Genomic DNA, 14,280 nt, shown 5'->3' with positions numbered 1-14,280 from the left:
GGAACTAGAAGAAGGTGATGTCGAAGAAAACAAGAGACGAAAGCAGAATAACCTGAGCGGCTAAAGACTGCAACAATTCCCCAGAAGAAGTTAAGCACAGCCCCATTCTAAACATCTTCAAAAGAAGATTAGACAGGCACTGGGCTGACCTACATACAGTTTTTTGAGATGTGGAATGCGACGATGGAGTTTGTTCCAGAGGCAACGCCTGTCAACCAGAAAATCTGACCTGAATTTATATTTTTGTTTTTTTAAAAAAAATAGTGATTACTTGAAATTGCAAATTCTGTTTACTTCTCAAAATTAGTGTAGTTAAACTTTTTGTAAATGCGGAGAAAAAGAAATTGTCCAATCAACCTTAAATTGATTTTAAAAAAAGAACGCCTGCGAACATTGCGTTCATCGTCAGGTTTGAAGTCATTTACAAAGAATATAAGCCTCCTTTTGACTCTAATTTTAAGAATTTAAGTAAAATGACAACAAACTCTTGAAATTATTTACAGTTAAAATCACATATACAACATTTTGTTTACACTTATTACCATAATACTAAGTCATTCTTTATTCCGGAGATTTTATAAATCCGGGTTGTTTTATCTATTTCTGAAAAGGACTTTTTTATTTTCATTTTTATATGTTGTTATATTTTACCTGTTGTGGTGTTTGCAAAATTTCGAATTAACGGGTACAAAAACAATTTTTGAATTTCAAAAGTCATTTTGCTCTTGTATTAGAACTAATACTTCATTGTCAGTTCCACCCCGTTACTTATCGCGCGTTTTTATTTGCGGTTTCACTTTTTTTGATTAAGATTGCGTCTAATGTCATACATTCATAAACCCGCGATAATCATCTACACTCTCCCATTTAAAATTATGCGCTGTTCCAAAACTTTCAATGAGGTGTTGTCCCGCAGGGGAATCCGCCTTTTGATGGTCGAATTTCTAGTGGTAATATGTCGGCTGTTTTGGCCAACATAGATGGAAATGCATCCATTACCTGTAACTATATGTATCACATGGTATTTCAGATTCTTATCAAAAGATGATTTAAGTGTGGGCAAGCAAGTTCTTAGTTTTTTCGTTGTGAAAACGATTTGAATATCACACACTTTTTTCAGTCTACTTGTAAAATTTCGAAAAATGTTTCCCCTGTATTGAACAAAAAATCTCCATCTAATCCCATTTTTGTTAAGACCCTTTATTGTTTTAAGATTTTGTTCATATTAGGGTGGTTTTCTGTAACCTTACCATTCCAACGTCTCATCGACAATACTGGATGACCACTCAGTTGGATATTGATTTTCAGTCCAGACCTCTTGATTTTTCTTAAGACCTCTATCAAATGATTGTCAGTCACTGGTTGCATTAAAAGTCCTATGCACATTCCCTTGAATCACATTTTTTTTAATGTTGTAAAGGTCCACAGCTACGGAAATGCTTATACCTGTAAGGGTCGATTTTTGGTACCAATGGCAGCCAGTTTTCCTATCTTCGTTCACGTTTAGACCTAATAATGTTTAGAATTAAGTTTTTGTGAAGAGAATTAGCATACCCAAGGTAATGTAGAGGGTTCCTCTTGACAGTGCACACTATGTCATCCACATAACTCTTGAATAGTTTCCATAGGATTAAATCCATACAATTTCCTGCTTGTTCTTATACTCCGTGTCAGTGATTGTTTGGCATTTTGCATGAAACCAGGTTTTTCATGAATCGCAATCGACCCTTTTTCCCTCTGAAAGTCACGCGTGGGTTACAATCAATGCACATTCCCTTCATCTCAGGAGTTTTCTACCTTCCCTCATTGGTTTCTGCAAGGAATTTTCAAAAGATTTCATCCACATATTTGGCCTATTTACTGCCAGTCAAGCACCCATTGCTAAACTATACAATTGAGTGTACCGCTTTTTATTACACTTTAAGTGAACTTTCGTCACGGCTAGTCCGAAAAGGCTCTTCATAGCTGAACTCGGAATCTCAGGAACCTCGTCACGGGAGTACAGTTCTTTAAGCGCAATTTCAATTGCCTCCTCAACCGGTACATTGATGTACAAGCTTAACATCGAGAGATACTACTAGCTCATCTTCATCCAATTCGGTACAAAATATTTACAAAATGAAGCATTTTGACTTCTTAACAGTGATAATCCTGTTGATGTCAGCAATTCCAAAAACGACCGAATGTTCGAACTGATTTTAATTTTAAACAGATTTCCACTGTACATGAAAACAGAGTTTTGGTGTCGTGTTTTTATGTGAAAGAGAATCTTAAATGTGCTGGATATTTGCAGGTAGCAGACAAGATATTGATGTTGGTAATGTTAATCTCGCTCGTGAGTTCGCTATGAAAAGGTTCGCCTACGTCGATTTGAATAGATTATACGTGACCTGTCCATGAGACGAATGGAAGGGTATTTTTTTTATAATAAGCAATGTAACCAATAAATTAATCTGGCTAGAAAACAAAACGAAACCAGTAATGTACCGGATCTCGCAATCCGAATCCTTTTAAGTCTAAAATGAAGCAAACGTACCGTTGCGTTGCTTTGTTTGAGTTTTTGAATCGTATTATGCAAGCGATTTAAGCTTGTCAATTGATTAACTGAAATCATTCAAGTCTAGGTTATATAACTCCATCCGTTTGAAATCACTGAGAACTTTTGCGTTTGTGGTGAACCGCGGAGCTGTTTCAGTTCTTAAGCCATATCTTCCATGCATTCAGGTAACCTTGCTAAACAAACCGTCAATTAATGTTGGGTAAAATCCAAAACTGGCATTTTTGAAAAAAGAACGTATAAGGAAGCAATTGTCTGTCAATTTGTACAGAGAAACTTCTGACGTTTTAACTTGTGTCACTGCGGACTCGGAATTTTAAAGTGTGCACTTGAGTGTAACATGGTTTTTCCTGAAAAGAGTAACAGTCAATCTGTACAATCTGTAGTGGTAGTAGTAGTAGTTTAGGCTTCAGTGTCGCGGCACTAGGGTTGACATCCCTTATTGGTTGGCTAATTTGACCTTCTGTACTGGATTGTAGTTGCACAAAAAGGTCCACGTACAAGAATTGGCTTCAGAGTAATGTCTAGAGAAATGATTCCAGTATAATTCGGGTAATCGTTTTTTGTTTAAGCCTTCAGTAGCTGAATTTGTGATTTTACAGATAATATTTAAAAGTTGACTAGAACGCCTCCAGAAATTTTCATCTGCCTTTTTCGTTCTTGTTTGATTCATGTTAATTAGCTCAAATTGTCTGGTATTTGGTTGATCATCGCAGTTTTGGTTTTTAGTGATCGGAATAATATTGACATTGTAATTTCCTGAGAGAAAAGCAATTAAGAGAAGTAGATCGTGTAGTTCTATATATAAGGAGAGAGGAAGTAAATTGAGTTTTCCAAACCTCTTCTTGTAATTCAGTTCCCAGTTGTTTAGGATCCAACTGGTACCTGTCTTTTGAACGCGCTCAATCTCGCGTTCAAAAGAGCAGCGGCATTTTCTGGTAAAGGGGCTGTCGGCTCTAGCCCCGCTTAGCAAGCGTAACTGTTGTCAATGCTGTATCAGTCTTGATGCCAGTATGTTACAGATTAATGGCAAACAACTCGTTGTTTGCAAACCAAAACCCTGAGATGATTTTCCCGTCCGAGCTTGGAGATTTCATAAATGGTCAAGGCGGCATGAACAACATGGCTGTTCCCATGCCAATGGTAAGTGAAAGTGGTTTCTTAAATCCAACGGAGAATCCTCAAGTTCATTCAATGATTGCTGGACCGAGCACTGCTGTCATTAGTCCACCTGCCACAAAAAAGCAGCGAAGATCTCAACATGCTGATGGACATCAAGACACAAACATGCAAACTTTGTTTCAAATTGTCAGAAATGGACGTCAAGCATTGCAGTGTGTTGTGGATGACTGGATTGAAACTTACAAACAGGACAAAGACAGCGCTCTGCTAGATCTGATCAACTTTTTAATCCATGCCTGTGGCTGCAAAGGTACTGTTACACCTGAAATGTTCATTTCATTGGATCAGACGGAAATTATTCAGCGAATGACTGAAGAGTTTGACGAAGATTCAGGAGAATACCCATTGATCCAAAGTGGGCCAACTTGGAAGAAATTCAAATCCAACTTCACAGAGTTTATCGTTGTGCTAGTGAGACAATGCCAGTCAAGCTTGATCTTTGATCAATATCTGTTCGAAAATGTAATTGGTCTTCTTACAGGGCTCTGTGACTCACAGGTTCGTGCATTCAGACACACCAGCACTTTGGCGGCCATGAAATTGATGACAGCATTTGTAACTGTAGCTGCAAGCTTAAATGTTCAACATGATAAGATCTCGCGCCAATTTGAAGCTGAAAAGGCCAAAAATGCTGCGAGACGCGCTTCTCAGAGAATGGATCTACTTCGCGCTAAAAACGAAGAGTTTGAAGAGCATATTAAGGAAGTGCAAACGATGATGGGAAATATATTCAATGGAATTTTTGTCCATCGTTACCGGGACACACACCCTGAAATTCGAGCTATTTGTATGGGCGAAATTGGAACTTGGATTAAAAATTACCCGACCATGTTTCTCGATGATGGCTATTTGAGATACATAGGATGGAATTTACACGACAAACATTGGGATGTTCGGCTCCGATGTGTTCATGCATTGAGCAACCTCTACACGTCTGAAGAATTTGCATCGAGTCTGGAATTGTTCACCAACCGGTTCAAAGATCGAATAGTTGCCATGACTCTAGACAAGAAGATAGACGTATCAGTTCAGGCTATTAAGTTGGTAACAAGCATCAATGTCTGGAAAGATGATGCACTGGATAGTACTGATTGTGAAGCTGTTTATCAGTTGGTGTTTTCGTCCAATCGATCAGTGGCGCAGGCAGCAGCTCAATTTTTGATCCAACGACTGCTTACTCGAGAAGAAGATGAACAATCGCAGCAAAACAAAAACATGCAAAAGAAGAAGGGGAAAAATTTGAGCCCTAATATTGGATCGATGCGGGATTTGGTTCAATATTTTATTGAAAGCGAGTTGCATGATCATGCGGCATACCTGATTGATAGCTTGTGGGACAGCACGTCTCTGGTTAAAGATTGGGATTGCATGACTCAAATGTTGCTCGATGACATCTCGAGTGGGTACGAACCCCTGAATGACAAAGAAGAGACATACTTGATAGATATTATGACTTGCTGTGCTAGACAAGCATCAGACGGCCAACCCCCCGTAGGTCGCGCCCAACCAAAAAAACTGACCGGAAAGGAACGTCAAATTGTTCAAGATGACAAAAATCGGTTGACAAACCATTTTATTCAAACATTGCCAAGGTTACTTAGTAAGCATGGAATTGATCCTGAAAAGGTTGCAGATCTTGTTGTAATTCCTCAATATTTTGATCTGGACATGTATACGTCTGGACGTTTAGAGCAGTACCTCGATCAGCTTCTAAAACTACTGACTGAAATTGTGACGAAGCATGCTGATAAGCAAATCCTGCACAACTGCTCAAAGACATTCGAATTTCTCTGCAATGATACATATGCGATCAGTAATAAATGCAAGACCGCGAGATCGGCACTGATAGATAACTTGGCTCAGACCTTCCAAGCAGCTTGGCAAGATTACCTTGAAAATGTGAACGACCTCTCAGAAACCGAGATTTACAATCTAACTGCTGCCATGCGCAGAATCAGCGCGTTTTACTGCTCGCATAACCTAAATGCTTGGGAAATGTTTGATAGTTTGTACAAAATTGCTAAAAGCTACTCAGATAATGTTCCAGTTAAAAGCCCAATCGTTTGCGATGCTTTAGCTTCATTGCAATTTTCACTCATGTGGTCTAGAGCCGATATTGATGACCAGAATCCGGACAAAAACGAGTTGAAAACGGTTAAACGTCGCCTAAATGAAGTAATGTCGCTGAGTTTTGAGCTGATGTGTTACAGCCAAAATGCCGCTGAGGTTATCGAGGATGCATACACGAACATCTGCGATTTGCTTATTGTTTATGGTAAACAAATAGGGTTTAACAAAGCCCTGAAGCCTTTAGTTTACCTTGCAAATGAGAGTGTTCAAGAGGAGTTGAAAAAGTTTAACGAAGTTCACGTTTTCACAAATGAAGATGAAGATGTCATGGCTGGTTTGGACGATGAGGATGATGACCCTTCGGTCAAAATCGAAGCACTTCACAAGCGTCGAAAACTTTTGGCCTGTTTCTGTAAGCTGATCATTTCAAACAACATACAAATGAATTTCGCGGCTGATGTATTTAAACATTACCTCAAATTCTACAACGATTACGGAGACATTATTAAAAACACATTGGCAAAATTGAACGATTACAATCGTACCGAGTGCGCGAAAATTATTTTACGGTCGCTGCATATTTTATGGGATACAGTACCACATATAAGCCCAACAAGGGTCGACAAAGCTTGTGAACAGTTCGCCCACATTAAAGATCTTGCCAAAAACTTTTCCTTCATTTTCTCCCTGGATCAAATCAAGTCCAGAGAAGCTATTCAGGCACTCCACAAAGAGGGAATTTTCTATGCTTCTCAGCCAGATTCAGGGTCGCCAAATATTCCTCCCGCTAACATCGATTTTCTGGAGATTGTGAACGAGTTCACGAGCAAGATGATGAAACAGGACAAGAAGATCGTGTTGGAGTATTTGGATCAAGTATTTCCACCAAACACTATTATGAGTAAGTTTTTCCTTCATTTTGGGAAAGTATTTTTAATTGGTCTCGAACAAAGTTGGAAGCAATTATTGTAAAAGTGTGTGTTATTAAAGCAAACTTTTTGCTCGGTCGTTTTTAGGCCTTTGTTCTAGATCCTTTCGTTCTGATTTTTCGTCTATCTTTTTCAGGCTTGACTTCTCGATTTTTTTTGCTTGATCTAAATTGATCGTAATCAGAAATAAAGTCGCGGTCTCGATTGTTCGCGAGGATAATTCAGCTGTGATGACCTTGTGGTTATTGTTTCCGACGGGCATCTGGGAGATTGCGGGGTCGTATTCCTCCCTAGTCGCTAGTTTTGCACCATCAAAAGTTCTCCAGGCTACACTTCCCTCAGAATTAAATTGACTTGCCTGCCGCGCGAGAGAAATTGGTCCGACTTTAGTCGGTTTATGTTTGTTTCTTGCATTCGTTTTTCTCTGTGAATTACTTCTGCGTCAGCCAAATTACGATTATCAGAATTGAATTGAACTCCATTGCTCTCTAATAGAAACTAATTTGCATTTACTGCCTGAATTGCTTGAATAGTTTTGACAATAAATTGTGACTGTCACACGTGTCATTTTAAAGTTGGTATGGTTTTAGTAGTGTTTCCATCTAAAAAATTTTGGAAAGATTTTACCTTGATTTTGTAGGCCAAAAGATGTTGATAGTTAGTGGCAGATGGTGTTACTGTTTTATCTATAAAATATGTCCCGCAAAAACCAATTTTTGTCTTCAATTTAATATTTGTGAATTGCTTGCTAAATGGGCATTAGGAGCAGAAAAATGGCCTTGTTTTCTGATAGTACGGCGAAGTGGGTTCGTTCAATGTAAGAAGCAAACTAAGCACATTTTGGGTTGGCTTCAATTACTTGTATTTGTGGCTCAACAACAAGAAACTAACATCAAATATCAATCAAATTGGTTAGATAGCAGTTTATTCCTCTTTGAAGGTAATCTTGAACTGTTTTCCGAATTGAAGTGTACAAGAATTACAACCCTATTCTGAGTTTCAAACTATTCAATGACTTGTAAGAGCAAATTTGTATCAAAAGCTTAATAATATCCAGATTATTTTAGGAATTGTAAGTTAGCTGGATAAATCTTAGATGAGCACAAACCGAAAATTAAAAAATAAACCTAGATCTTTGAAGCTTTAAACCTTTTTGTTTTCAATTTATTTAAGAGTGGGACGAAGTTACTTTTATTTGGAAAATAATGAGCTGTCAACTCCAACTCTTAGGTTCTTTGGCGTTAAATTTACTTGTTTAACAACCATAGTGTCTAATGTAGGCATATAAATACTGTTTTTCAACGGAATTAAATTAGCTCGATTTATAAGCTTTTCATATTAAATCAAACCTTTTAGATTTAGAGAATTCAAGCTGCAGTTTGAGGAATGTTATATTAAGAGGGTTCCAGACTATCTTAACCCGCTGGCATCTCGAAATAGCAAAGTGACAAGCTCTCAATATATTTACAACTATAGCTTTGAAGGCAGCTTTCGGAAATAAAATCTTTCAGTTTTGCAGTCCCTCACGAATGGAATCGACTTCCTTTTGAAATAAAACTTTTACCAAACGAAAACGCCTTCAGAAAGAAGCAAATATCTTTTTTGTTTTAAGAAATCTATTGTACAGCATTTTAGTGCTTAAACCAATAATAATAACAACAATAATAACAGCAAGTCCTACTAGTCATTAAAGTTTTGACGACTGGATCAGGTTTATTTGGCTGCTTTCGAATTGAAGACGGCGCCAAAATTGAAGCAAAATGTGGCGAATTCTTTTAAAAGAACCTTTCGTTTCTGAGATTTCAAATACGATTACTGATGTCTTGGCGTTTTTAGTGACAGTATCCGGATTTTTTTTTTTTCAACTTCATATTTTCTGATAATCGTGTTTACGCATAATTTAATTTTTTTTAACATTTAACCCCTATCATTTCGCTTCGACTTTAATCCTTTATGTAATTGGTACTATTAAAATAGTGAAATAATCATTTGATCGAGTCCTCGTGCGACTTGATGAAATTATCATAACCGAACATGGGATTAAATTATTCACTTAAATATGACAAAACATGCTTGCCATGTCGACTACTAATTTGCGGGTTGAACGCGATGTGGAAAAAATTCATGCGCCACTTTTGTAACATAGATTTTATGGCAGTTGTGTTGTAAAATACGAGTCGAACTATGTCTCCATCGTTCTCCCCATCGCATTTAGTTACTTTTATGGTTCAATAGAGTCTTTCATCCTTTTCACTGGAGCTCATCTTCATGACTTTTGCTGAGATATGGATAACGATATGGGTTCAAACGGTCAAAATGAGGCTGGGTGCGAATAATTTGCTGATTTTTCCCGCCGTAACTTTCTTGACCGCGTTAGAAATACCTATTGTTGTATTAGTGATATACTTTTTTTTACCCCAGGTTGCCAATGTTTACCGCCAATGTTGCCGAATGGGTGGGTGGCCGAATTATTCATAAATGAGTATTCGGCTAAAATTCTATTTTTTCAGTTTACGAGGACAGTCGGCTAGAAGCCTTAGCTACATTTTAAACTTTTGAGTGTACACTTGGTGTAAAAACTTATCCTAGCTTGGTTTTGAAATAGATAGAAACGGCAATGGAGAAATCCCAGGGATAACTTCCCGTTTGTTTACTGCTATGCCGCTCAGTTGTTTATCCTACCCAGGCATTTCCCGTAAGATTAAATAACCACGTCTCGTCTGCTGACGTGAAGCTTTGATAGATTTGGATAGATACCCGATATCATGCTTATTGAATTCACCCAGATTTGCAGGAAAACTATCTATGGTCTGATTAACTTTGCATCACCAGTGGTTTTCATGACTGCACTTTTAGTGTCATCAAAGCTTTACGCTGTCACATCTAGAAAATGGTACTTTATTTGATGATTATCAGATTGCAGTTTGATATCAAAGCTATTCTGATTTTGCAATGGCGCCGTAGCAACAGAGAGAATAGTGTCGGTGTCATCATGTTTTGTTATAGACTCCAAAGATATGGTTGAGCGTATTTTTTGATCGATCATTATTTGAATTGCCGCGCGTGAAACAAAGAGTTTGGGTCAAGTTGTTGGGAAAAAATGGAGGAGCAGAGTGAAAAATGTGATGTCGCATTTTTTGTAGAGCGATAAAAAAAGGTGAAAAATATTTCTCTCTGTGAGAATCTCTTAAAATTTTTTGTGTCAGCTGGCTTTTTCTTGCCAAAGTAGTTCTTCTGGGCTGGGTTATATGTTGGCATGGTAGCTTTCATCAGTTTGTTGTTATTAGTTGCTTTGTGATTTGTTTTTCTAGTTGAAACCAGGGGTTTTTATTGGCCTTCTGTTGTTTTTAATTTGAATTGTTTCGGGGCGCTGTCTTTTTTGAAGATCTGTTCAAGCATTTTCTTATTTTTGGAGTCAAATTGAAGTGATTATTTTGGTCACGCCAAAACAAGCAGTGAAGCGAATAAACAAGTGATTTTACGGCGTAAAATTTATTTAGAGTAGTAAAATCGTTAAAATGCGGCAATTTGACTCTGATTTTTACTGTTTTTCCCAGAATTTTTGCAGTGGTTTTTCCAATCCATTTATAGTCTATTGTAGGTACAGTTTTTTGTTTCGTCAATGAAAATTAATTGAACTGTAGGTTGAGACGTCCATCGATCGTGGCGTCCAAGATTCCATAGGACGCCACGATCAATGCAATTCTGCTTATTGTTCATTCATCCACGTCATTTCAATTGAATTATGTGCGTGACGTTTTTGCGCTTTTGTTCTGGGACATTCTCTGACTCCTTGAGTGACTTTTTGGGAGTTCTTATTTTATGAGTTCTTATTCTCTTGCTTGAATTCTTATTTTTAAGTGATCCAAGTTTTGCTCATTCTTAAATAAAGTTGCTATTATATTTGCATTGAGGTCGAAAGAGAATCACAGCATCTTTAGTTTAGTGGTTAAGATGTCAGACTGACATACTGCCGGCCAGGAGTTCGTTTTTTTAACCCATAAACCATTTCTAAATTACGCCCCGATAAATTAAATTGCCCCGGCTGTCGAACAATTCGTCAGACGTTGGTCGAGTCTTTGATCCCACGCGACGTGCCTGACTCTCAAAAATGACTTTCCTCACTATCAAAATTTGTTGAAAAGAGATAAGCTCATCTGAGAACGTGTCACTGTAAGTGAAGCTTATTTGAAAGCAGCTAATTGAAGAATCAAGAAGTTTTTCAGATTCCCAATCGAAATTTAACATCTTAGCAATTTATTAAGATGAGAAACATTTCTTTTTTGTTGTTTTTTATCTCTTTAAAACTGCACATTTACGTAGCCATTGCGGCTTCCTTTTGGCAATCTGCCAGTTAATTTTTCAGCTGTTCTTTTAGGCGCGTTTTTATTAGTGTTAGGCCAATACTTACGTTTTTTTTTGCATACAAATGAGATTGAATGGCGAGTATATTTTTTGTGATTCCTCTGTTCTGTTTTACAAAATTATTTTTTTAGAAAAAAATGACATTTTCTTAGTTTTCGGCCAATTTCTCATTGTTTGTCTTGAATTATTGTGACGTTTTCTTTTTTTCTTTTCAATGGAAGCCAAATAGTGGTTCTTATGTTTAAATGCTGATTGCTTATCTGCTTAATTCAGTTGTGTGGAATTTTTGTAAGCTTAATTTTTTCAAACGTGAGGTATAGAATAGCGAGTATGTTTTTTATTTGTCTTTATGTCAAATTTTTTTAGATGTATATAAGTTTTCGAAATAATTGGTATTACTTAGGGATTTTAAAAATTTTTTAATGGTTCTCAAACGAAGTTTGAAGCAATTAATGCAGACCTCTTCGTCTCTTCTGATGCAACAATTTTGCTCGACTGTTTTTGCGCTTTTGTTCAGGAGCAGTCTTTTGCTTTGGAGTGACTTTTTTAACTTGACGTATTGTTTTTGTCGTTTTGATCAGACAGTTGAAGAAAGTTTATTTAGTTGTATTTTGGTTTTTAAGTAATTCTCGCCGCCAGATCGTCAGTGCTGTTCATTCGATGCAGCTTTTGTTAGTTTTAGTTACGTTTTTGATTTTCTTGCTGTTAGATCATCAGTGTTGTTCTTTTCAGGATTTGTCCTTTGCACATCAGTCTAAGCGATCCTTTTTTTGTGTCACGAAATTCAATCTCAATCATAATTTTAATGATGATTCTCGAAAAACATCAAAATAGTTTTGAATATGTCAATGAAAACAGATAACGATAAATTGATTTTTAAATTTTGAAAGTAGGATTAACTAATTTTTAGGAAAATCCTGTTTTGTTTTTTTTATGTGCTCAAAAAGGATTGCTGTAAAATTTTCCTTACGTTCCTGCTTCGATTTGGTAATATGGGATGACTATGATTTGGTAATAGCATCGGCTGTTAATAGCAAATGGTGACATCAGTTAATTTGGTGAGTTCCCCAGTTCGAGTTTCCGGAGTTCTGTTTGTTTTTAAATTTGTCTTCTACTTAGTTTTATTACGATCATTCGATCACGCGTAAGGAAATCAACAAGTGACTTTTTTTTGATTACTTCGACCACTCAGCAGCTGAATTTGTGTGCGTGATCTCATTTTTCAATGCAGTTTTTGTTCGTTTTTAGGTAAATCTTGTGGTGAAACGTTTTGAGCGTACTTGACTTACTTTATTCAACAAAATGACTCCTTCTCACCACTTCTTCTCACTTGACTGATCTAAATAGAGAATTTAAACTCTAAATTAAATGCAGCATAGGTCACTGAATATAGATAGTTATAAGTTTGACTGCTTGAAAGATTGATATTTGAAATTTGATTTGAAAGTAAGGATAGAAATCAGGATCTCATTTGAATTGCACTTTTTTTGATCATGATTGTTCTTCTTAAACTCAGCGGATTCGAAACTCAGCGGGTCTATTTTGCGGCTATTACGACTATGTTTTTGACAACTCTTAACTTTTTGAGCTTAACAAAAGTTCAAATTAACGCCTCAAAATTAATAGTGCTTCTAATTACATTGTATTATTTTTATAGCTAGTATTTGTTCTGTCGGCCTTTATATGTGATGTTATGTGACGGTTTTTGTAGCAAAAAAAGAGATCATCCAAGAAGCAGCTAAGGCACGAGTGAAGCTCATATAGCAATACTAGTGCACGATGCACTGAAACTGCTGCACTGAAATTCATGATTTAATGGCAGTTTTTGAAATTTTGAATCTTTGCTGTCCCTTAGCGCAGCTCTTTCTGGCTGTTTCTTAGATTTGACTTTTTGCCGGTTCATCTTACTTCAGACGTATAAATGATTGTGAAAATATATAAATCAAGTAAATTTTAAATCGAAAATTTTTGCTAAATTAAGCATCATCAGAATTTTAACATTTTCAAAGTAATTACAAATTATACGGAATGAATCTTCGCTTTCATTGTCAAAATGAAAAGATTCGAGTGCTAAGATGTGCTATTTAAATTCTAAATGACCATGAGTTCTTATTTTGGTTTCATTTATACATACCTTTTCAAATTCGTGTATTTTCGTAGAATTCGTTAAATTTAATTGAATTGCAGGTCGTGACGATACATGGTATGCGTTGCAACTGTACAGAGGCAACTTAGCTTCATCAGACCATGATGCTCGAAACATGGGTCACAAAGGTCGAACGGGTGGTGCTGCCCAACCCCCAACAGCCACAGCCATTAAGAAGATCCCAGCTGCCTCCTCCAGCGGGTCGAGGAAAAGAAACCTGGATGAGTCATTTTCCAGCGATTATCCCGGAACCCCAGGAAGTGTTGTCGGCGGTCCCAGATCACAAGTGCCCACCAGAGCTGAACGAGCCGCAAATCGGAACCAACTTCGTGATCAGAATGATTGAGCTTACGACGAACCTGTCCAAAACGACGGAAATTTTTGTTCGATTCAAAAACTTTTTTGTCAAAACATTTGCAGGAGTTCTTAGTACGTGATCTTGGTTTCAAGGGCACGACGGGAAAATTGTTGTTCTGCATTTGTGTGCAATAAATAGGAGGGAGCTGTTTTGATGCTCAAGTGTAATAGATTTAGCCGCGAAAATCGGCTTGAACAAACTTTGTTTTCAATTTCGTTAATTTTCTGGTAGATAATTAATAATGGGGAGGTACTGTCGAAATCGAAGTTCTTCAAACTGCGCCAATTTTGATATTAGATATTTTTCGACATTTCAGTAATCTTTACTTTAGTTTTTCTATTTGATGGTGTTAGGAGGCTGGGTTGAAAATTGGGTGAAGACTGGGTTCTTACGGCTCTTGTTTCGTTCACATTTTATCCTTCGAAATTGTGGTCTTTTTATCTTTTGTGTAGTGCTGGTGGCTTGCGAGTGAAACGAAGCTGGATAGACCAGACTACTATCAGAAACATGTTCAGACATATATGTATGAAAATCGATTTGGCTGCGGGTTTTATTCAAATCTCGATTACCAGTGATGCAATTTGACTTACTTTTTCGCTGCTTAAAAATTTTTCGGGAAAACTTTTTCTGGAAAATATTTCAAAATATTTACACAAAAATAAAAGAACCGATC

At 37.0% G+C, this 14,280-nt stretch overlaps 1 protein-coding gene across 1 annotated transcript; it reads left to right on the top strand.

Annotated features, from left to right (window-relative positions):
• The first annotated feature begins 3,514 nt into the window (after positions 1-3,514).
• LOC142345627 (cohesin subunit SA-1-like) lies at positions 3,515-13,876 on the top strand. The gene is made up of 2 exons (XM_075397775.1): positions 3,515-6,710; positions 13,291-13,876. Exons 1-2 carry the CDS (start codon positions 3,563-3,565, stop codon positions 13,593-13,595), a joined length of 3,453 nt encoding a protein of 1,150 aa, XP_075253890.1. The 5' UTR covers positions 3,515-3,562; the 3' UTR covers positions 13,596-13,876.
• The last annotated feature ends 404 nt before the right edge of the window (positions 13,877-14,280 follow it).

This window comes from Convolutriloba macropyga, chromosome 9 (genome assembly GCF_964194025.1).
Source record: "Convolutriloba macropyga chromosome 9, txConMacr16.3, whole genome shotgun sequence".
Taxonomy (NCBI): domain Eukaryota; kingdom Metazoa; phylum Xenacoelomorpha; order Acoela; family Convolutidae; genus Convolutriloba; species Convolutriloba macropyga.
This window is presented reverse-complemented; position numbering and strand designations above follow the sequence as displayed.

What these genes read in the sequence shown, in the direction of transcription:
- LOC142345627 (XM_075397775.1), top strand. Translation starts at nt 3,563, where the DNA reads ATGCCAGTATGTTACAGATTAATGGCAAACAACTCGTTGTTTGCAAAC. An exon ending in TCCACCAAACACTATTATGA is followed by an intron (nt 6,711 to 13,290) that starts GTAAGTTTTTCC and finishes ATTGAATTGCAG; the next exon opens with GTCGTGACGATACATGGTAT.